We start from the raw sequence: 25,551 nt of genomic DNA on the forward strand, positions 1-25,551 counted from the left end.
TTGCTGGTGTTCACTCTTTATGAAACTATTTTTGGCTTCAGTGGCTGAAATCTTTAGGAGGAAGAGCATGGAAACTGGACCAGACTGACTCGGTTGTCCTAGTTCTGTCCCTCAGCAGCTGGGTGGTCTGGGGTGTGAGCCAATGGCGGGGGAGGGGGCACAACACCTCAGAGGACAGAATAGAGAAGGAACCTAGAACAATGCTGGATGCAGGAGAGGCATCCCACAAATGGTTGATATTATCATCTTCATGGGTCATTTTGTCTCTCACTATCATAAGCGATCAAGAGAAAATCTAGCTGCATTTCAGTTTTGATTTAGAAAAAAGTGACGTAAGGGACTACCAAAGAAACACTGTATGACAGCTGTCCTAGGATATTCCAAAGAGAAAAAATGTAAATCCTTCGGGAAAGAAAACTAAACAAAAAATCTCAACAGCATATGTACGTAATAGTCCAAAACCGCTAAATGGAACGACACGGAAAATATTTCTGAAACTCAGAGACTGGTGAGATGGACTGAGCTGCAACATGTTCACAGCTCTCAGCTGTGTAGGACCGCCCTTCTCCTTTCCTGAACCCCAATCACCCCTTATCAAGCCAAGAGCATACTGCCTGGACCCCCGCAGGGATCACAGCACCCGCTATTCTTCTCCTTTTTCCTGTGCAGATCGCAGCCCTGCGGACATCCACCCGGCCCGGGGCGCTTCCAGGAGTCGCCTCAGGTTGAAGCTTGGAATCGCAACGTTTTGAACACTTTTCCTCGGGGAGTTGTTGGAGAACCGAAGATGTACGGAGTGAAAAAAGGGAGGGACGAGACCCTGCAGAAGTCACCAGCGCAGAATCCCCTGGGGTCCCCGAGCCACGCGGTTCTCATGACGTCACTCTGACAGCCCTCACTGGTCCCCCTACCTGCTGCCACCCCTCCTTTCCGCTTTTCCCGCCCCCCCCCCCCCCGGGAATCCCCATGCCTGCAGATGTTTTCGGGGAACAGCAGAGGCTCGCCCTCCCCCGCGGCAGCTTCTGGAAGCCTCTGCTGGGGGGCGCGGTCCCTGGCCGCTCAGGTGGGGTCGGGGGCGCAGGTGGCAGCCAGCCGGGAGGTCCTGGGTCAAGTGGTGTTCGCGCTCAGGCCCCCTCGGGGGACGAGGACGGAGGCGGGCGCAGGTGTCCCACGCGCCGAGCAGGAGGGCCAGGGGAGTGGAGTCCGACCCCTGCAGGGCATCTCCGACGTGAGGCTCTCCGTCCCCGGAAATCAGCCGCGCCGCTACCCTCGGGCTCGTCCCTGAGAGCCCCTGGCGTGCCGCTCCCACCCTCGGCGGCCTGCTTGGCGGCCCGCGTCCCAGCCGACCCCGGCCCGGGCGCCGCGGTCCCGTCCCGTAGAGCATCCCGCCCCGCCCCGCCTCCCGGGTCTCCTTTCGGCCCTGACCCCGCCCCCGCCTCCGTCCCGCCCCGCCCCCGGCCCCTCCCGACCCGGAGCGGCGCCCCCCGTCTCACCGCTTGGCCGCCTCTGGTCTCCGCGCGCTGGGAGCAGTCGGTGCCGCGCCCACGCCATCCCCGCCACCGCCGCGTACCCGTGACCGGGTCTACACGGGCTCTCCCGCCGCTCCGGGGCCGCACGTCGAATCCGCGCGGGCTTCCCCTCCCGCCGGACGCCAGGTGAAGCAACGCTCATCTCTACCGCCTCTCCGCGTCGCAGATGCCGGCTGTGGGTGTGGCCTTTGCGTCCATCACCTCCTTTCCTGCCCCCCACGCACCTCCCCGCGTGTTCCCCGGCTTCCGTCACCGCCTTTCCTGTCCCTTCCCCGCGCTCCCTTGGGCCCACACCATTTTCCCTGCCGGGTAGACCCCAGGGAGAAGCAGGAGCCCACAGCGCCCTTCCTAAGGCGGCCCTGCCTGGCGGCTCCTCCACTCCCTTAGGGTTGCCTGCGGTTGTGTTTGCTGAAATTGCTCCACCGAATGAGGCTGCCCCGTGGGATGCCCACAGCCAAGTTCCCGCGGCGAAGGGGAGTGCGTTCAAAAAGGGTGGGCTGTATGTTTCTAGAAGGTTGTCCATTTCTTCTAGGTTGTCAAATTTGTTGGCGTGTAATTGTTCATGGTATTCTTTTATGGTTTTTTTGTATTTCTGCAGTATCAGTTGAGATTTCTCCTTTTTCATTTCTTATTTTATTTGGGTTCTCTCTCTTTTCTTCGTGGTGAGCTTAGCCAGAGGTATGTCAATTTTGTTTACCTTTTCAAAGAACCGGCTCTTGGTTTTGTTGATTTTTTTTCTGTTGTTTTTTTAATCTCTATTTTATTTCCTCCCTGATCGTTATTATTTCCTTCTTCTGCTGACTCTACATTTTGTTTGTTCTTCTTTTTCTAATTCTTTTAGGTGCTAGGTTAGGTTGTTTAGTTGAGATTTTTCTTGTTTTCTGATGAAGGCCTGTGTCGCTATGAACTTGTGGTTGCCAAGGGGGAAGCGGGGAAGGAGATGGATGGTCTGGGGGTTTGGGGTTGGTAGATGCAGACTATTACATTGAGAATGGATAAACAACAAGGTCCTAATCTATAGGACAGGGAACTATACTCAATATCCTGTGATAAACATAATGGAAAAGAATATTAAAAAAAGAATGTCTATATGAGTATAACTGAGTCACTTTGCTGTACAGCAGAGATTGCCACTACACTGTAAGTCAACTACACTTCAATAAAAATAAAAGGGCTGGATGTTGGAAATGGCCCACTTCAGGTGTAGTGTATGAGCTCCCTCAGCCAGAAAGCCCCCATTCAGTGCTCTGTCCACCAGCACAATCCTCGCCACTTCTTCACCTCAGGACTTGGCTTCCCCACTGCAGTCCTCTGTCCCTTTATACTTGGTCCTCTGTCCCTTTATAATCATGTTTCATTAAAAAAAAAAAAAAAGTATGAGGAGCCCTGGTTGAAGCGCTTTAGAATTAACTTCCATATTAAAATGTTTCTGTGAAAATGCTCCCTACCTCCCCTTCATTCTCCTGACCCATGCCCCTCACGGTTCTTTTCTCTATTTGTTATAAAGCCGGGTTAATGGCTTCTTTCCATGGCTGTCGCACCTGCTGGCCTGTAGGATCCTGGCAGGCTGGGACTGTGTTTATTCTCTACGTCCCCAGCACCCAGCACAGGTGGGGCACCCAGGAAGCGCTCAGGAATAAAGTATGTGTTGAACGGATGGATGCCTCCGAAAATGCAGAGCAGGTGAAAAGTCCAGGCTTCACTTAGTTCAACTCCCTCCGAGCATTTTAATCCCAGTGCAGTTGTGTAAGTCATCTGGGGCTGCTGTGACAAAATAGCACAGGCTGGGGGGGCTTCAATCATAGAAATGTATTTTCTTACAGTTCTGAAGGCTGGAAGCCCAAGATCAAGGTTCCTGCAGATTAGGTTCTTGGTGAGTTCTCTCTTCTAGGCTTGCAGACAGCTGACCTCTCACATGACCGAGAGTGCATGTGTGTGTGTGTGTGTGTGTGTGTGTGTGTGTGTGTGTGTCTGAGAGAGAGAGAGAGCCCTCTGGCGTGTCTTCCTCTTCTTATCAGAACACTGATCCCGTCAGGAGGCTTCACCCTCATGACCTCATCTAGACCCAGTTACCCCCAGGGATCCCACGTCCAAACACCATCATGCTGTAGGTTAGGGCTTCCACATATGAACGGGGGGTGGGGGGACACAAGCAGTGATAACCCAAACCTGGGGTTACACGCCCTTCCAGGAGCTGGAAGGAGACCTCTTATGGGGGGTCTTCTCCAAACCCTTATCTTGCCGATAAGGAAGTTGATACTTACGGGTTCAGTGACTTGCCCATGGCAATGTCTCCACACCTATGTGTTATGTACAAATCTTATCTCTTTGAAGGCCTGATCTTCAAGGGCCTCGAACTGGATTCAACTGGGAGTGATAATAAGCTTGTATTTATGGACATTTATTCCATAAAACAATGCTTTTGGCTCCTAGCAGTAACTGTAATTCAAGTTCAGGCCACAGGATCAGGAAGAGGAATCGGATCTCCAGTTATCGCAGTCATCAGTGTTGACAGCTAAGGTGTGTTTGATCAACACAGGATCTGGCTGGAGAAGAGAGGTTTCCTGAGAGAAATAAAAACATAAAAATCATTCTCACAGTTAGTTCTTGACCTCAGAGGGCGGCAAAAAAAGTCAGAATACCTGGTGAGGAATGCAAAGCAAAACCTCCTTGGTTGCATAGCCTTGTAGCGATTGTGCCAAGGAACCTGGCTTACTCTGTTCTCGTGATGGAAACGTCCCTTTTAAAAGCCAAAAGCTGCTTTTCCCTCATGAAGTCTAACAGTGACCAGTGGAGTGACAAGTAGTTAAACACACACACACACACACACACACACACACACACGCATGTTTTTCAAGAGGTGACAAGAAAAAAATTTAAAAACCCGTTTAATAAAAATGTCTGCCTTCTTCCTAAGGAGAGAAACAAGAGAAGTTTTCACTGACTCGGGTTCACATGGTCATCACCTTCCTCCCTTCTCTCCCCCAAGATGTTAACAGAGCGGTGAATGAATGAACAGACCCTTACTCAGACCTGTGACTTCCATGATGCTCCTCCGGGGGCATTTATCACACTGTATCCCGATGATCTGTTCCCCTTACTTGAGGACAGGAACTCTCTAAGACTTGTTTATCCAACAACTAAAACCATACTTGGTACAGAGCAAATTTTCATTGCCTTCTGAACAAATGAATGAATGAACGAACAAATGGACTCTGGAAAGCAATGGAATAAAGTGAAGACTGCGTTGGATTTGAATTGATAAATTATGCGTTCCAATCCCAGCTCTGCCATTTTTCCAACTAGTTCCCCTAATTCTTCTAGCCCTTAGTTTTCTCACCTGTAAGACAGCATGATGTTGATGATTGTTATTAACCCTCTACCTCCATAGTTTTCATAAAGATGAAATGAAAACTCACCTGCAGTTCCTGTGGGGTTTGAAGCTAATAGTGACAAGTGTAAATGGCCAGTGAGGCTTCTGGAAAGGGAGCAGAAGAGAGCCCTGGCCTGCTCCCTGGGCACCAGGGCAGAGTTGGAAACCACCAGCACGCAGAGGGAGGCCCTGGCACTGAGCAGACCACAGAAAGCGCTTTGTCTTCAGGCTCCTCCCCGCTCCGCCCCCTGCCACTGGCAGCCGGTGTTAGAAAAAAAATGTATGCTGGGCAATAGCAAGAAATGTAAAAAGTCCCCACATACCAGCCTTCTTCCCCAGCCCACGATTTCCACCATTACGGTCGATGCTGGTGGAGGCCGCTGTTCTCAGCTGGGGACGCACATTGGATCACAAGGCGCATCTGCAGAACCAAAAGGCCTCACCCCTGAGGTTCTGATGTCACTGTCCAGAAAGGAGCCCAGGAACTGACATTTTTAGAAGAACTCTAGGTAGCTCCAGGGTATAGACAGAACTAGGTTCTACTGAGTTAGTATGTAGGGTTATTCAACCTGGGCACTGTTGCAAATAGGGCTATTACAGTACAGTACTCTATAGCCGATTGTGTTGATTGGGTACCTAGGCTAACTTTGCTGGACTTGCGAACAAATTGGACTTACGATCGTGCTTTCGGAACGGAACTCATTCATGTGTAGGGGACTTACTCTAGTTTAGGCATTTTCATGTTACCTGGCTTGTCATCTGGAGTGTAATCCTCTCTGCCAGACCACAAGTTCCGCGACGATAGATAGGGCCCTTGACCCGTTCACAGCGGAATCCCCAGGGCCTTGGACAGGACCCGGTCACAGCTGGCACTCCCTAAATATTTCTTCAGTGACTGGACAAATGACCGAGCAAATAGATAAGCCCCGTGTTTGTTTTAACCGTAGCTGCAGGGAATACCTCTTCCTTCTTCCTCTCCCCGTGATGAATTGATTGACTGTATATTTACCTGCTTTTAAAAAATCTACTTGAGGTTTCCCCAATAAAGGACCCACAAGAAAGCCTCAATTTTGCTGTTCCTGGTGGGGGGTGGAGTTCTGTTGCTTGGAGTCACTTTCTTCTCTTTTAAAGATGTTAAAAACTGCTGCTATTCACACCTCCTATTGCTTTGAAGAGTTCAGCTTAGTGAATGCTTTCATTCATTTGTTCATATATTCAATGAAAGAACATCAACTGAGTTACTACTACCTGTCAGGCAACACGGCAAGTGCTGGGACAGAAAGATAAGCATAGCCTGTGTCATGCAAACCTGAGTGCCCATGGTCAGGTGGCCGCTAGCATCCGGATCTTATAGGGAGGGGATTGTCAGAGGGGCCCTGCCCACATCGGTCACATAGCTGCCCCATGGAAGCCTTAGAAGAGCAGGCCTGAGGCTCAGCACGTGAGCTAATTTCACGGGACGAGGGAAACACAGGCCTTACTGATGAGTGACGCAAGGCCGACCGGCTCAGGAATCATGAGACCAGCCGCCCGGGCCACCGCACGTGTGACCCACTCGCATGGCCGTCTCCATCCTGGAGGGGCTAGAAAAGTTCAAAGCGCTTTCCCTGCTCAGTCCACAGACGGACGCCTGGGAGGGGCTGGAGGGCGTAGGTGAGCTCACCGGAAGCTCACAGCAGCTCTCCAAGAGTGAAACTGACATGTGTTTTTCTTCTCTTTTTTCTTATTTTGGCCGTGCTGCACGGCTTGCAGGATCTCAGTTCCCTGACCAGGGATTGAAGCTGGGCCCTCAGCAGTGAAAGCCCGGAGTCCCAACCACTGGACCAGCAGGGAATTCCGAAAACTGACAGGTTTTTGCCAAGCGCGGGTACAGAAATGGCTCTCAACACGCACACCTAGTACACCTAAGATGTTTACTGTCTGAGGATTCAAAATGTTTTAGTGAGATGGTAAAAGGCACAGAGAAACACAAGCAAGCAACCATTCATTCACGGATCCAGGGAAGAGTTATTTTCTTCCGGAAGCCCCAGGATTCTGGTGAAACAGTGCCGACCCCTCCGCTGCCTGCTTCCTGGCAGGTGACAGTCAGGCCGGGACGTGGGCCGAGCTGACCAACATCATCGGGGGGGAGTGCTTGGTTTTTATCCCATCTCAGGGGGACCTGGAGGCCTTCCAGGGGGAGATGAGGCCGGGCTGGGGCCTGAAGGACAGGCAGTACCCAGGCAGGGTGTTTCCTGATGGTGGGGTTTGGGGAGAGGGTGTTATCTAGACCTTGCTACTTAAGGGGCCCCACGGAACAGCATCACATCACTGGGAGCTTGTCAGGAGGCCCAGCCCCAGACCTACAGGATCAGAGCATGCATTTTAACAAGATCCCGGGTGATGTAAAGCACTAATGCTCTCAAGGCAGAGCAAACGTGAAACCCCAAGGGAAAAATGGGCCAAACAAAAGAAGCGGCAGTTCACAAAATGTGTGATACACAGAAGAAAAAGATGAATCTTACAAATAAGCAGATGCCTCCAAAATTAGCAAGGATTTAACAAATAATAATATTAACAGCAGTCAGGTGACTGATTTCAGCCACTGATGAGTGGAGTGTGAATTTGAATAGCTTCACTGGAAAAGTATCCAAACAAAGCCCTGACCCGACAGACCCTCCGCTTTTTACAACACGGGGCTGTCATCTGCTCCAGCTGTCTTGATCAGGTGACCAAAGAATCCAAGGAAATAGTGAAAGTGCAGAGGTGACCCAGAAAATGCTATTCAAACCGAATGCTATTCAAACAATCAAAACACGGATTGGATATTGTCACGGTTGCCGTGTAGGAATCTGAGATTCCTACCCTTTCACACTCCTAAACCAGGACAAATCATCATTTTTCTAGCATGGCTTAGAACTGGTTCTCTTTGGAACTGGGTGCCAGGCTGAATCCCTTCCTGTACGCTTCGTGCATTACACCTGTTCCATTCCCAGCAGGGAAGATCCAGTCAGCCCACCGCAGCTGGCACGGCTGGCATGTGCTCTGGTTGTTTGGAGTCTGTTGTGTGCCAGTTATTACATAATTTGATGATTGTTCCTACCTCCAGGTACTGTGCCAGAATGCAGGCTACCTAGACACTGGAGTGTGACAGGTGTGTCCTGGGAGGTAGAGTCAGGTCAGACTGGGGCTGGCCTTGAGCACTTGTATACCGATTTTTCTTCTGCGGCTGCCATGAGCCATGGAAGTGTTTAGGCTGGGAGTGGTCCAGCTCATACAGAAGGCGGTTTCAAGATGGGATGAGGAGACGAATATGGGAACCAACTCAAGAGCCCAGAGGACAGAGAGCTACAACAATCCTGGTGAGGATGGGGGAGTTTGAGCTCTTTAGGAGGTAGGGCCAAAAGCGATTTGGGGTGGGGAATAAGGAAAGGGAGGGCATGGGATGATTCAGGATTCCTGCCCAGTTTGTGGTGGCTGGAGGGGTTGCCATCCACCGAGACAGAGAACGAAATAAGAACAGGGTCAAGTGGGAGAAAATAATGAGCAAGTTGCTTTTTCAATAATTTTTCCTCATTGTAAAAGTAATATATATTTAGAAAACAAAGAATTTTAAAAAGAATATTGTAAATCACCTGGAGTTCTTTTAGAAATAACTTCTCTGACTTTTTGGTGCATTTTTTTTTTCCAGTCTTTGGTCTCTCTCTCTCTCTTTTTTACCCTTCCTTAAATTTTTTTTAAAACTGAAGTATAGTTGATTTCCAGTGTTGTGTTAGTTTCTGGTGTACAGCAAAGTGATCCTGGAATTCCCTGGTGCTCCAGTGGTTAGGACTCCATGCTTCTACTGCAGGGGGCACGGGTTCAACCCCTGGTTGGGAAACTAAGATCCCACATGCCGTGTGGTGCAACCAAAGGAAAAAAAAAAAAAAGAAAGAAAAAGGAAAAAAAAACCCTGGAAGACCAGACATCTAGTATGAACATGGGCATGTTAGATAGCAACCCTCCCTGCTTCTCTCGGAAGTCACAGAAGAGAAACCAGAAAAATGAAACAAAAAATGAACTTCATGCCCTGAACCCTGCATTTTCAGTGTAAGTAGGAGGGAGAGAGAAGCTGCAGATGGAAACAATGTGTAGAAGCTGCCAGAAGTAGCTGAGAGGGGGCAGAGGCCACGGGGAAGGAATGAAGTGATAAAGGATGGCCAGTGATTACAGGTTCCAGCAGCACCCAGCCTCAGAAGGCACCAGAAAACATTCATTTCCCCACACGAGGGGCTCACACTGAAGTGTGAAAGCGTTCCTTCTTTTCAACAAGGGAAAAGGGAAGGAGAGGGACCAGGGCTGATGGCACTCCTGGGAGAATCAGAAGAACCAGGGCTGTGAAACTGCACACACACATTCCACATTTCCAGAAAACAGTCCACTTATTTGGCAGCCGAGAAAGAGAGTATATTAGAATTGTGAGACTCGGAGGTTGGGTGAAACCTACACTTGCTGCTCCATTGGAACCTCCAGCAAGTAGCTGTTCTACAGTTCCATGGTGAGTGAGTGAGTGTCTGATCTAAAAGAGCAACTCAAGCATAATTATGAGCAGGTGTTATTTTTTTTTTAAAAAGCGTGAAAAAGAGGAACAAAACTTACCATCTAATGAAGAACACTCACCAGAAAAAGGTCTTCAGAAAGCAGGTAGAGAACAGAAGCATGTGTTTCATCACAAATTTTTTTTTAAAAAAAACCAAAAACAACTCATTGAAGCAATTCCTTCCATGAAGGAGGCCCATATGAAGATGTGCAAAGATTAGGGGAAATAGCAAAATCACTGGAGGAGATAAAATTCAAGCTGACCAAACTCAAGAAAAGACCTGGAAGAAAAAGGTGAAGTCACTCAGAGAAGCCCCAGAGAAAATAAATGCTTATGAAAACCTAGTAGGAACACAGTAGACGGAAATGAGGCAAGTGAGAAAGGAGTCAAGATGTTGGAGGGCTCGGAGGATGTGCAGTTCATCTCCCCACAAATGCATCAAGAATACATCCACAAATGGAACAGTTCTCACAAAGCACTGCCTGAACACCAGCAGAGAACCTCGGACACCTAAAAGATCCCTGCATAACCAGGCAGGACAAAGGAAAGAAGAAGGGAAAAGGAAGAGGAGAGGAAGTGCGACAGGACCTGCGCCCCTGGTGGGAGGGAGCTGAAGGAGAGGAGAGGTTCCTGCATCTGGGGAAGACCCTCTCCAGCGGGGAGATCAGTTGGGACAGAATGGGAGCTTCGGCGGCAGTCGGAGGAGAGTGCAGCAACTGGTCTGTGGCAGGCAGGGCAGAGTGAGATCTACACAGATGGTCCGTGCCACAGCCCTGTGAGCCCCAGCCTGAGATGGGTGTCCGCTGGTGTGCACAGGGTCTGGGTGCTGGAACGTGGGGTTTGGAGAGCAGACCCAGGGAGGGGACTGCTGTTGGCTGCAAGAAGACAGCCTGAGGGGATGGGAGTGCGGAGCTCTGCAACCTGGAATGCTTGTGTAGGAAACCCAGACTGCCATAGAAGTGAAGTGCCTTTGTTGAGTGATGCGCAAGGGGTGGGGCCGCCACCGCAGCCTCTCCCCACACACCGGCCGCTGCCTCCCCAGGCACTAGGAAGGACCTGCTCTCTTGTGCCCGTGGCTGCAGGCTCCCCGGCACATCCCATCCCCGCCCGGGCTCCCGTGACCCCAGCTGCTGCCACCTCCTCCTCTGAAGCCTGTCCCCACCACAGCGGGCACTCTCACAACCCAGCCACCGTCACCTCCATGTCCCCTCCTCGCCGGGGAGGACTTGTGTGCTCCGTGGCAGCCTCGGGAACAGACCCCTGTGGGTGGCCCACATTCAGAGGTGGGGCTGAAACCACAGCTGAGCCCCAGGGGCTGTGCAGCTAAGGAGGAAAAGCTGAAATCTCTCCTTGCAGCTGGGCAAACCACAAATTGACACCCCTGTGACCAGCTTTGTAAACCCAGCACTTACAGAACATCTGAATGGACAATGAGTGCTCCCATAGCCAAGATGGGTCTAGCTTTAACAGCTGTAGACTTTGTGGGCACATACACATGAGAGTTGGGCCAGGCCAGAGTCTGAGATGCTCCCACCGTGCCCACAGCGGGTCCAGATCCATAATTACTGCAATCCTGGGACCTGACTTCAGTGGAGCTATGCTGGTGGCCTGGTGAAAGCAACGTCTGCGAGACACCAGGGCCAATTGCTGGCATGCCCATGGTTAAGGTGGGCCTGAGAGCACTGCCAACAACAGTGTAATCTGAGAGCTCACACAATGGGTGAAAGGTGACACAACAGACCACACCCACAGGTGAACAGTGGCTTCTCTCCCAGTGGGAGTGCTCCAATCCCAACTACCTTGCACCACAGATCAGAAACCCAGCTAAGAAACAGATCTGAGGACCTCTACTCCAATAACTAGGGAGCAGACCCTGCCCCTGACAGGCAGGGACAACCACAGAGCAAAGGCGAGGCCCTGTTCAATATCCAGTGCAGGCTCTGGTCACCACATCATCAGTCACACCTCCTATCAGAGGGGATAATGGCCAGCATACATGGAGGAAAGAGGTGGCAGACATCTATAGGAAAAACAACCCTCACACCAAAACATATTAGATCCACGCAGGCTACAAAGGGACACTCCCACAGAAAAATAGCCCTCCAAGACAGTCTGAGGGTCTGGCATTGGGTGGAAGAACCCCCAGAGCATTTAGCTTGAAGGTCAGCAGGGCTTGAGGGAAGGAGATCCTCAGGGCTGGGGGAAAAAGAAACTCCACTCTTGGAGGGTGCACACAAGGTCTCACGTGCACTGGGACCCAGCACAAAGCAGTACCTCCATAGGAACCTGGGCTACACCTACCTAGGGAGGGTCTCCTGGGGAGGCAAAGGTTGACTATAGTTCACTGTTGGGGCAAGGACACTGATAGCGGAAGCCCCAGGGAATACTGATTGGAGTGAGCTCTCCCGGAGGTCCACACTTCAGCACCAAGACCCGGCCACACCCAACAACCTGCAGGATCCACTGCTGGAAAGCCTCAGGCCAAACAACACAGACCCACCCATCAGAAGACAAGCTGCATAAAGTTGTACTGAGTTCACAGCCACCTCAAAACACACCCCTTGACACGGCCCTGACCATCAGAGGGACAAGACCCAGCTCCATCCACCAGAGGGCAGGCACCAGTCCCTCCCACCAGGAAGCCTGCACAAGCCCCTGGACCAACCTCACCAACAAGGGGGCAGACACCAGAAGCAAGAGGCTCTACAATCCTGCAGCCTGTGGAAAGGAGACCAGAAGCATAGAAAGTTAGACAAAATGAGACGACAGAGAAATATGTTGCAAACGAAGGAATAAGATAAAAACCCAGAAGAACAACTGAACGAAGAGGAGATAGGCGATCTACCTGAAAAAGATTTCAGAGTAATGATAGTAAAGATGATCCAAAATCTCATAAAAAGAATGGACACACAGACCAGGAAGACACAAGAAATGTTTAACAAAGAGCGGGAAGATTTAAAGAACACAGAGATGAATAATACAACAACCGAAATGAAAAATACCCTAGAAGGAATCAATAGCAGAATAACTGAGGCAGAAGAACGAATAAGTGAGCTGGAAGACAGAGTGGTGGAAATCAATGCCAGAAAACAGAATAAAGATAAAAGGATGAAAAGAAATGAGGAAAGTCTCAGGGACCTCTGGGACAATATTAAATGCACCAACATTCTCATTATAGGGGTCCCAGCAGGAGAAGAGAAAGAGAAAGGGCCTGAGAAAATATTTGAAAATATTATAGCCCAAAACTTCCCTAACATGAGAAAGGAAACACTCACTCAAGTTCAGGAAGCTCAGAGAGTCCCATATAGGATGAACCCAAGGAGGAACATGATGAGACACATATTAATCAAACTGACAAAAATTAAAGACAAAGAAAAAATATTAAAAGCAACAAGAGAATCCCCATAAGGTTGTCAGCTGATTTTTCAGCAGAAACTCTGCACGCCAGAAGGGAGTGGCACAATATATTTCAAGTGATGAAAGGGAAAAACTACAACAAAGAATACTTTACCCAGCAAGGCTGTCATGCAAATTCTACAGAGAAATCAAAAGCTTTACAGACAAGCAAAAGCTAAGAGAATTCAGCAACACCAAACCAGCTTCACAACAAATGCTGGAACTTCTCTAGGCAGCAAAGAGACCAGCAACTTAAAGCAACCTTGTACATATATAGACTGCTATATCAAAACTTCATGGGAACAGCAAACCCAAAAACTGCAATAGATACACACACGTGAAAGAAAAAGCAACCCAAACACAACACTAAAGATGGTCATCAAACCACAAGAGAAGAGAACAAAAGAGGCACGGCAGAAAAAAGACTTACAAAAACAAACCCAAAACAATTAAGAAAATGGCAATAGGAACATTCATATTGATAATTACCTTGAATGTAAATGTATTAAATGCTGCAACCAAAAGACATAGACTGGCTGAATGGATACAAAAACAAGACCCATATATATGCTGTCTGCAAGAGACCAACTTCAGATCTAGGGACACATACAGACTGAAAGTGAGGGGATGGTAAAAAATATTCCATGAAAATGGAAATCAAAAGAAAGCTGGAGTAGCAATACACATATCGAACAAAATAGACTTTAAAATACTGTTACAGGAGACAAGGAAGGACACTACACAATGATCAAGGGATCAATCCAAGAAGAAGATAGAACAATTGTAAATATGTATGCACCAAACATAGGAGCACCTCAATAAGGCAAATGCTAACAGACATAAAAGGGGAAATCAACAATAATAGTGGTGGACTTTAACACCCCACTTACACCAATGGGCAGATCATCAAGACAGAAAATTAATAAGGAAACACAAGCCATAAATGACACATTAGACCAGATAGACTTATTGATATTTATAGGACATTCCATCCAAAAGCAGCAGAATACAATTTCTTCTCAAGTGCACATGGAACATTCTCCAGGAATAGATCACTTCTTGGGCCACAAATCAAGCTTCGGTATATTAAGAAAATTGAAATCATATCAAGCATCTTTTCCGACCACAATGCTATGAGATTAGAAATCAATTACAGGAAAAAAAATACTGTAAAAAACACAAACACATGGAGGCTAAACAATATGTTACTAAACAACCAATTGATCACTGAAGAAATCAAAGAGGAAATAAAAAAAATACCTAGAGACAAATGACAATGAAAACACCACGATCCAAAAACCTATGGGATGCAGCAAAAGCTGTTCTAAGAGGGAAGTTTATAGCAATACAATCTTACCTCAGGAAACAAAAGTCTCAAATAAAGACCAATCACAAGTACTGAAATTGAAACTGTGATTAAAAAACTTCCAACAAGCAAAAGTTCAGGACCAGAAGGCCTAGCAGGCGAATTCTATCAAACATTTAGAGAAGAGTTAACACCCATCCTTCTCAAACAATTCCAAAAAATTGCAGACGAAGGAACACTCCCAAGCTCATTCTACAAGGCCACCATTACCTTGATACCAAAGCCAGACAAAGATATCACAAAAAAAGAAAATTACAGGCCAATATCATTGAGGAACATAGACACAAAAATCCTCAATAAAATACTAGCAAACTGAATCCAACAACATATTAAAATGATCATACACCATGATCAAGTGGGATTTATACCACGGATGCAAGGATTCCTCAATATACATAAATCAATCAATGTGATACATCACATTAACAAACTGAAGAATAAAAACCATATGATCATTTCAATAGATGCTGAAAATTCAACACCCACTTATGATAAAAACTCTCCAGAAAGTGGGCATAGAGGGAATATACCTCAACATAATAAAGGCCATATATGACAAACCCACAGCAAACATCATTCTCAGTGGTGAAAAACTAAAAGCATTTTCTTTAAGATCAGGAACAAGACAAGGATTTCCACTCTCACCACTTTTATTCAATATAATTTTGGAAGTCCTAGCCATGGCATTCAGAGAAGAAAAAGAAATAAAAGGAATCCAAACTGGAAAAGAAGAAGTAAAACTGTCACTGTTTGCAGATGACATGATACTATACATAGAAAATCCTAAAGATGTTACCAGAAAACTACTAGAGCTCATCAATGAATTTGGTAAAGTTGCAGGATACAAAATTAATGCACAGAAATCTCTTGCATTCCTATATACTATAAATGGAAGACCAGAAAGAGAAATTAAGGAAACGATCTCATTTACCATTGCATCAAAAAGAAAAATATACCTCAGAATAAACTTACCTAAGGAGGCAAAAGACCTGAACTCAGAAAACGATAAGATACTGATGAAAGAAATCAAAGATGACACAAACAGATGGAGAGATATACCACGTTCCTGCATTGGAAGAATCAATATTGTCACAATGGCTATACTACACAAAGTAATCTATAGATTTGATGCAATCCCTATCAAATTACCAATAGCGTTTTCACAGAATTCGAACCAAAAAATTTACAGTTTGTATGGAAACACAAAAGACCCTGAATGGCCAAAGCAATCTTGAGAAAGACAAACAAAGCTGGAGGAATCAGGCTCCCTGACTTCAGACTGTACTACAAAGCTACAGTAATCAAAACAGTATGTTTCTGGCACAAAAACAGAGATACAGATCAATGGAACAGAATAGAAAGTCCAGAGATAAACTCATGCACCTATGGTCACACTAATGTATGACAAAGGAGGCAAGAATATAATGGAGAAAAGACAGTCTCTTCAATAAGTGGTGCTGGGAAAACTGGACAGCTACATGTAAAAGAATAAAATTAGAACATTCTCTAACACCATACAAAAAAGTAAACTCAAATTGGATTAAAGACCTCAATGTAAGACTGGATACTATAAACCTCTTAAAGGAAAACATAGGCAGAACACTCTCTGACATAAATCACAGCAAGATCTTTTTTGATCCACCTCCTAGAGTAATGAAAATAAAAACAAAAATAAACAAGTGGGACATAATTAAGCTTAAAAGCCTTTGCACAGTGAATGGAACCATAAACAAAAGGAAAAGACAACCCACAGAATGGGAGAAAATATTTGCAAACGAAGCAGCCAACAAGGGATTAATCTCCAAAATATACAAACAGATCATGTAGCTCAATATCAAAAAAACAAACAACCCAATCAAAAAATGGGCAGAAGATCTAAGTAGATATTTCTCCAAAGAAGACATACAGATGGCCAAAAATCACATGAAAAGAGGCTCACCATCACTAATTATTAGAGAAATGCAAATCAAAACTACAATGAGATATCACCTCACACCGGTCAGAATGGCCATCATCAAAAAATCTACAAACAATAAATGCTGGAGAGGGTGTGGAGAAAAGGGAACCCTCCTACACTGTTGGTGGGAATGTAAATTGGTGCAGCCACTATGGAGAACAGTACGGAGGTTCCTTAAAAACCTAAAAAGAGAGCTACCATATGATCCAGCAATCTCACTCCTGGGCATATATCTGGAGAAAAACATGGTTCAAAAGGATACATGCACCCCAATGTTCATTGCAGCACTGTTTACAGTAGCCAATACATGGAAACAACCTAAATGTCCATCGACAGATGAATGGATAAAGAAGAAGTGGTACATATATACAATGGAATATTACTCAGCCATTAAAAAGAATGAAATAATGCCATTTGCAGCAACATGAATGGACCTGGAGATTATCATACTAAGTGAAGTGAGTCAGACAAAGGCAAATATCATATGATATCACTTATATGTGGGCTCTAAAAAAAATGATACAAATGAACTTATTTACAGAACAGAAACAGACTCAGAGACTTAGAAAACGAACTAATGGTTACCAAGGGGAAGTGGGGGGAGGGATAAACTGGGAGATTGGGATTGACGTATACACACTACTATATATAAAATAGATAACTAATAAGGACCTAGTGTATAGCACAAGGAACTCTACTCAACACTCTAATGACCTATATGAGAGAAGAATCTAAAAAAGAGTGGATATATGTATATGTATAACTGATTCACTTTGCTGTACACCTGAAACTAACACAACATTGTAAATCAACTATACTCCAATAAAAATTAAAAATATAAAACAATGAAAATTAAAAGAAGAAATGAGGCAAGTAAAAACGTATGGAAATAAAGGAATATTTTAAAATCTTATAATAATGATAGCTAGAGAATGAAAGCAAAGCTGATCTAACATGTAAAATTTAAGTCCACATAAAAAGAGTGAGGGGCTAAAGCCACGGATCAGAGGAAAGAGTTAACTTTCCTCGGGCCAGGAAGTTTGACCCCAAGTGGTCAGCGTGAGTCATATCCTTGAGTTACAGGGCTTTAAAGATAAAAAAAGAATCTTTTGGGCAGCTGGTAAAAAAAATTAAATCACTTAAAAGAGGAGGTGGTAGGGAGGGGATGTAAAGCTGGCCTCAGTTCCTCCCGAACATTGTTCAAAGCCAGAAGGCAGTGGTGCCAGGCCACAGGCTGCTCAAGACAAGGAAGGGCCAGATGAAGCTTTTATACCTGGCCAAATAATTTTCACCAGCAAGGACTCAGGAAATATTGTTTCTCTAAGTCCTTTCTGAGGAAACAGAAGAAAACTTTAGCCAATCAAGAGGCAAGTGGTGACACTTAGCCCAGTATTTTGTAATGATAACACCCAGAGTGTGGGTTAGGGTTAGGGAGACAGAACAGAATGTAGCTTTTATGTGTCCTGGACAAGGCAGAAACAATAAAACTAACAAAACTGAGAAGTGAGCAGGAAGGAAGGCAAGAGGTGGAATAAACTCATTGATTCTCATCTACAATGGCTGAGAGCCAAAAGACATCAAATAAAGCTGCAAGTCAATCAAAAGTAGTGTACACATACATCACAGTACAAAGATGAATATTACGACTGGCAAAATCAGGTGATGGCAGGGGTTGGGGAGCAGGAAAGAAATGCTCATCTGATCGTTGCCCACGGAGGGGAGCTAAATGTCCATCAATAGAGAAATGGATAAAGAAGATGTGGTACATATATACAATGGAAAATTACTCAGCCATAAGAAGGAACGAAATTGTGCCATTTGCAGAGACATGGATGGATCTAGAGACTGTCACACAGGGTGAGGTAAGTCAGAAAGAGAAAAACAAATATCATGTATTAACACATATATGTGGAATCTAGAAAAATGGTACAGATGAACCTATTTGCAAAGCAGAAATGGAGACACAGACGTGGAGAACAAATGTATGGACACCAAGTGGGGGGAGGGGGGGTGGGATGAATCGGGAGATTGGGACTGACATATATACACTACTATGTATAAAATAGATAACTAATGAGAACCTTCTGTATAGCACAGGGAACTCTACTCAGTGCTCTGTGGTGACCTATATGGGAAGGAAATCCAAAAAGGAGGGGATGTATGTATACATACAGCTGATTCACTTTGCCGTACAGCAGAAACCAACACAACATTGTAAAACAACTATACGCCAATTAAAAAAAAAAAGTAAGACTAAGGGACTCTCTCTCTGCCATCATATAAGCTATAAGTATAAAAGTAACCACCATACTAAAAGCACACGCTTTCCTGGATAAAAGAACTACATACACACACACACACACACACACACACACACACACACACACACACACAAACCCCTCAAACAAAACAAAAAAAAACCAAAAAAAAAAAACGCATAGAGGAAAAGAAAAATGATACGAATTGAACATGAAACATAATAGTAAGACAGATACAAGATGACTGTCATGAGAATGAACGTAAATGGACTTAGCTTATCTATTTTAAAGATTTCTTGAACGGATAGACAGAAAAACTCCACTTTGTGGGTGATTCGGAAAGGTTGGAAATAAGGGTTGGGCACCTCCCAGGAGGCTTATGCAAATAATAACATAAGGTCTGGCGTCTTAATACCAGTCAAGGAGGAATTTAAGCCAAAAGGCATTCAACGATAGAAAAGGGAGCACTTTGCCTTATTTGTTAAAGGGACAATTCCTAATGAATATATAACATCGTACCTATGGACAAAGTAAGACAGTAGCAACGTTTCTAGAACAGATTAGATGAGCTCTATGGAAACAGATAGAAGAGGAGACTTCAAGTCCTCCTGTATTAGTTTGCTGGGGCCGCCAGAACTAAATATCACAGGCTGGGGGGCTTAAACAACAGAAATTTATTTTCTCACAGTTTTGGAGGCCAGAAGTCCAAGATCAAGGTGGCAGCAGAGTTGGGTTCTCCTGAGGCTGCTCTCCTTGTCTTGCAGACGGCCACCCTCTTGCTGCCTCTTTACATGGTTGTCCGTCTGCACACGGGTGCCCCTGGGGTCTCTTCCTCTTCTTGTAAGGATGCCAGCCATTCTGGGCCAGGGCCCTTCCAGGGGCCTCATCTTGTTATAATCACTTCCGTAAAGGCCTTATGTCCAAATACGGGCACATTCTGAGGTGCTGGGGGCTGGGGTTTCAACATATGAATTTTGCTGGGGAGGGGACCACAATTCAGCCCGTAACACCTTCTCTTAAAAAGGAAAGATGTGAAAACCCACATAGCCTAGTAAAGTAGAATTGATGGATGTAGTTCAAATTGTTTGCCAGGAGGGAAAAAAAGCATCGTCTTTTCGGGCACCCATAGAACATGGAAACTGGCCTGTATTAAGCCACAAAGAAAATCTCAGTCAGTTCCAAAGGCTGGACGTGTTACAGGTAAAACTGACTGATCACAGAGCAACCAAAGAGGAAACTAATAGAAAGCAAAAAGCCAATTCCACTGGAAAATTTCAAAAAAAAATCTCTCTGACTCCCTTTGGTGAAAGAGGAAATAAATCGAAAAATTATAGAGCTTTTAGAAAATAATGATAATAACACTATATGTCAGAATGTCTGAAATATAATTAAGTCGGCACTCAGAGGAATATTTATTGCCATAACTGCTTATATCAAGGAAACAGAATGAAAACAAATTATCAATCAAAAACTAAGAGGGAGAGATTAATAAAACTAAAAGTGGAAATAAATAAGAGCAGTAAACAGTAGAACTAATCAATGAAAACTTATTTAAAAATAAATCCTTAGAATAAACAATAAAATGGATAGGGCATGAGCTACCTGATACATATTACAAAAGAACACAAATACACAAAATAGGAAATAAGGGGAAAATGACCACAAAAACAGGAGAAATGGGGAAAAGAATCATAAGACTGTGGTGCTTTAAATAAAATTTGGAAACTTGGATTATAGTGGATAATTTTATATGAAATATAATTTATCAAAACATTTTAGTAGAGAGAGAAGATCTAAACAGAGTATTTCCATAGAAGACAGAGAAAGTTGTCAAGGTGCTAGCTCCTCAAAGAACACTATGCCCAGGGAACTTCTTAAGAGAATACTACCAAATTCTTAAAGAGCAGATACTCCGTTTCTGTACAAAAGCTCTTCCTGAGCACAGGAAAAAGGGTAAACATCAAATTTCTTTCTAAGAAGTGAATGCGGCATTGATGATAACACCTGACAAACTGCAGAAAAAGAAAACTACAGACCCACTACACTTGTGAATATGGCTAGAAAATGCTAAGTAAAATATGATCAAACAATATAAAAGCACGTTAAAGCAATAATACATCATGATCAAATTAAGATGATTCCAGAAGCACAAATGGTTTAGTATAAGGAAATCTCATAATATAACTCACAATGTTGTTAAATCTAAGGAGATAAGACATGATATCCTCCACAGATGATGAAAAGGCACCTAACAAAATTATAAGATTGATGATAAAGTTCTCAAGAAAATAGGAAGAGATGGTATGTGAGTCAGGGTTCTTCAGAGAACCAACAGGACACAGATTTAATTTAAGGAATTGGCTCCCATGATTGTAGAGGCTGGCAAGTCCAAAATCTACAGGGCAGGCCAGCAGGCTGGAGACCCAGGGAAAAGTTGATGTTGCAGCTCAAGTCCGAAGGCAGTCTGGAGGCAGAGTTCCCTCTTTCTCCCGGGACCTCAGTCTTTTTCTCTTAAGACCTTCAACTGATTGGATGGGGCCCAATCACATTACAGAGGGTAATGTGCTTTACTCAGCATTCACTGATTTAAATGTTAATATCACCTGAAAATAGCTTCATAGAAACACTGACACATAAAATTAACCATCAGAGATAGATACTTCCTCAACATAATAAACTGTATCTTTCTCAGCCATTAGTGTCAGTTTTTAAAATTGGGAACAAAATAAGGATGTGCTTTACTATTTAGCTCTCTGCTAAAGGTACTGGACAATGTAGTCAGACAAGAGAAAGGAAATAGAGGTGTAAAATTGGAAAGAATGATATGATACTATCACTAATTGTATACCTGCCAAACCCCAAATACTCACCTGAAAAGCTCAAACGAATTCATGAAGATAGCACGATACAAAATTAATACACAGAAACCATCAGGTTTCATATTCACAAAAAATCAACCAGTTAGAAGATTTAATGGGAGAAAAGATCTCTTTTGCAATAACAAAAAAGATTAAATGCCTAGAAATAAATTTAATAAGAAATTGGCAAGACCTATGTCAAGGAAGTTTAAAAATGTTCTGAAGGAACAAAAAAGATGTAATTAACAAATAGAAACACATTTCCTCTTCTTGGATAGGCTATCTCAAGATCAGAAAGGTGTCAACTCTCCCTAAGATAAATTATGTGTGATCCCCACCAAATCCTAATGTGTATTTTGGGGTGGGGCATCTATATAAGCTGATTCCAGTGTTGATATGAAAAAATAACTTTGAAAAAGAAGGGTAATGTGAATGAAGTAGCCATGATGACTATTAAAACTGTTAAAGGTTTAAAGTTTTAACACCTGAAACAGCAGAGTTCCAGCAAGTGATGGGACAGACCAATGGAGAAGAAATATAAATGGAAGAAGAAAGTTCAGAAACAGACCCAAATACACACAACAATTAAGTATGTGATGCCATTTTAAACCAGTGGAAATGATGAACTATTTAATAGATAGTGTTGACATAACTGGGTAAACCATCCGACAGAAAAACCATACCCCACATCTTGCACGAGCATATACTCCAAATGGATTAAAGATTAAATGTTTAAAAAAACAAGCCATAAACACACTAGAAGAAAACATGTTTATAAGTTTCTTTATAAAGTTGGAGTTCAGTAGGCTTTTCTAACAGACTCAAATCCAGAAGACTCAGTAAAAAATGTTTAGTAAATTTGAATATGTGTGTGTATACACCTTTCTCAAAGGCAAAAAGAAAAACAAGAAAACCCCAAAACCAACATAAGCAAAGCCAGAGGACAGGACAAACTGGAAACAAAAACTGCAACTGATAATCATACCCCTTAAAATAATTAATCATCACATACGGTTCTTCTTATGTGATAGGCATTGAACTAAGCACTTAAAAAGATCAGCTCAGTTAAACTGTACACCAACCCTGAGAATTATTACTAACCTCATTTCACAACTGGGAAATTCAAGCAGGAAAGGTTAAGTAATTTACCGAGGTCAGAGAGCTAGTACAAAGAGACCTTCATATATGAACCCTGTAACATGTATACCAATATATAGAATTCCCTAGAAATTGACCAACAGCCCAACAGAAAAGTGGGCAAGAGATTCGAAGAGTTCATAAAAAAAGAACTCCAATGGGCTCTTACGTATATGAAGACGTCTAAAGTTGCTCATAATAAAAGATATGCAAATTAGAACTTCACTAAAATATCATTTTCCACCTATTAGCTTGGCAAACGTTCGAAAGCTTAATACTCAACTTCCTGACGAGAAAACAGGGAAGAAGGTTCAGTCATCGATTACTTGTAGGAGTGTCAACTGGACCAATCCCTAGAAAGGCAATTGGACAGTGCTTTTAAGGATGACAAATGTAGGTGTCTTCTGATTCACAGTTCCCTTCCTGGAAATGAATACTACAGATGGACCTGCACATGTAATGATGTTTGTATAAGGTTATTCATTGCAGCAACGTTTGTAGGAGCAAAGATGGGAAACCCAGATGTTGTCAACAATGGCACTGGTTAAACAGAGAATGATGCGTCTGGAAAAATGTATGGAGCGATCTCCAAGGTAAACTACATGAAGTTTTTCTTCCTTTTGAAAGAAAGCAGCCCAGCATATATAGTTTGCTACCGTTTTATGGAAAAAAGAGGGAAATAAGAATATATGCCAATCAGTGCCTAAAGGTAAATTGAAAGTCTACATGACAAACTCATAACAGATCACCTTGGCAGAGGTTGGGGGGAAGGGGTTGAAACTAGATAGATGAGGGGTCAGTAGTGGGAAGGAGATTTTTCACCACGTGTTTTTTGATTTTTGAACTTTGCAAATGTATAACCTATTAAAAATCAAGTTAGAAAAACTGGCTTAAACAGTGTGCTATATGCCATGATAGGCATTAAAAAAACAGGAAAGGAACAGAAAATAAAAGGTGCACATATTACAAAGGAGATAAGATTACCATCATTTGCAGATGACATCATTTTCTTCTTGGAAACTCCCAGAAAATAAAAGCAGGGAAAAAAACTTGTTAGAAACAATAGTTTACTAACATTAACCTAGTTTTCTATGTTCAATTACAGGACATAGAAAAATAGGTACTTTCAGATATATGAGCAATAACCAATTTTAAAAAGTTATAGAAAAAAAATACCCCACACGTAATGACAACAGAAATTTCAAAACCCTCGGGAATTAAATTATCAAGAAATAGGCATGGATCTACATGAAATAAACTTTACTGAGGGATGTGATAGATGACAGATAAAGATAGAACTACACCATTCTATTGAATTCGAAGGCTCTGTTTTGCACAATGTAGATTCTCCCTAAATTCATCCATAAATTTAGCATGATTCCAAAACAGATCCCCACAGGATGACTTTAGAAACATTACCCAATATTTTTAAAGGACATCTAGGAGACTAAATATATGATAATATTATGTGAGATGACTAACTGCAGGATATAACATATTAATCCTATTTTAATGTTAATTAATTATATTATTCCTCCTATGTATTAAAACCACATCAACAGTAACTAAAACACTGGGCACAGGTGTGGAAGCAGATACTCACATAGAATCCGAAAGGGGCATAAATGGCCCTAGTGAATGTAGGAATTTAGAAAATGCTCAGGTTGGCACTTACTCAATCAACAGAATCAAGTCTGTTGGCTGATCATGTAGCAAACACAGCATGAATACATCGTTTAGAAACATGGAAGTTAAGTACCAGGGCAAACAAGACTGAAGGCTACCTCTGCAAGCAGCATCTAAAGGTGGGTAGGGGTGAGGCAGGTGACCACTGTTTTTTTGTGATAAGCCTCTCTTGAGATTATCTGAATTTTTAATAATGATGTAAATGTGTTACTTGAATTAAAATAAAAGTTAATTTAAAAACCCCTAAGCCATCCCTTTCCATTCATGATCCCCACTTCTTGGGGTAACAGGTTAGTGTGAATTTCATATACTCCCTAGACTCATAGTTTATACCCTCACATTCACATTAATATATTTCTCTTCAAAAATGGATGCCGTATTGGCATATTATTCAGCAAATTGCTTTTCTCGCTCTACACTATTTCCTTGTCTGCCCACATTTCTGTTTCTTTAGAATAGATTTCTAAAAGAAGTACTGATTCAGCCATGACTTGGATGTTTTAGGGCTCTCTCAAATGATTTTTCCAATTTACACTTCTCATCAGCAAAAGAGGAGATTGCTCACCACTTAGGCAGCTATTTGTCATTGAAAACTTTGTTCATTTGATTTTTAGCTACTTAACCATTTATCCTTAAGACTGGACACTTGCAGGTTTCTTGACCATATTTGTCAGCTCTTGTTCATAGCTTCTGCATATTTTTCTCCTGGGCGCTCATGTTCTTTTTCTTTGGTGCTTAAGGGTACCTTGGGTTTGCTTTAATGAGGTAAGACACACAGCAGCAGAAATGACTGTCATGAAGGAAGAAGTTTGTTTTACTCACAGATCCCTAGAGACAGGAGGCACAGCGTCCCGTGTGGGCCACTCGGGGAAGCACCAGGCCAAGGGAGCATGCAGAAGGGGGAGGAGGGAGAGAGCACGAGCATTTACTGTAGTTTCCACAGGAAGCAATGGGCAAGGCAGGGTAAATAGGTTTAGGACTGCCCAGACTGAATAATTTCAGCAGGCTCTGGGGCATGGGGGCTGTCCTTAATCGTCTGGTACCTGACCCTGGGGTGATTAGGGCAGTGGATGGTGGCCCAGAGTGTGACAGTCCATAAAGGGTAAAGGAGATCTTAGGGATGCAGGCTCTGGATTGGTTGCTCTGTATTTGAAAGACACACACCCAGGTGAGTTGTTTGCTTGCAGGTGAGTTGCTTGCTCTCTCTGGGAGTTGGCCAACCCTGGGAGTCCCGTCTCTCCAGGGTCAGCAAGCACCCAGATTTCAAAGCATCAGAATATTTAGATTATTTGTATGCAATTTTTACATGTGAAGGACCTTTTCAGTTTTATTTATTTACCACGATGACACACTGGGTTGAGACCTTCCTTTCTCTGTACCCTTTGATTTCTCTGAATCTGTGATCTCTGGGCCCCCTGCCTACAATATTTTGT

General features: G+C 43.8%; 2 protein-coding genes across 2 annotated transcripts in view; both read right to left on the reverse strand.

The window, feature by feature from the left end:
• The window catches only part of FAM3B (FAM3 metabolism regulating signaling molecule B), a 55,209-nt gene extending 51,381 nt beyond the window's left edge, over positions 1-3,828 (reverse strand). The window contains exon 1 of the mRNA XM_082392927.1: positions 1,494-3,828. Within this exon, the coding sequence (XP_082249053.1) occupies positions 1,494-2,154 (661 nt within the window). The 5' untranslated portion in view covers positions 2,155-3,828. The remainder of the gene's footprint in view (positions 1-1,493) is intronic.
• An 86-nt stretch (positions 3,829-3,914) lies between these two features.
• Positions 3,915-25,551, reverse strand: part of BACE2 (beta-secretase 2) — a 115,233-nt gene continuing 93,596 nt past the window's right edge. The window contains exon 9 of the mRNA XM_082392926.1: positions 3,915-4,093. Within this exon, the coding sequence (XP_082249052.1) occupies positions 4,032-4,093 (62 nt within the window). The 3' untranslated portion in view covers positions 3,915-4,031. The remainder of the gene's footprint in view (positions 4,094-25,551) is intronic.

The sequence above is a fragment of the Balaenoptera borealis genome, assembly GCF_965194805.1.
Source record: "Balaenoptera borealis genome assembly, chromosome: 5".
Classification (NCBI taxonomy): domain Eukaryota; kingdom Metazoa; phylum Chordata; class Mammalia; order Artiodactyla; family Balaenopteridae; genus Balaenoptera; species Balaenoptera borealis.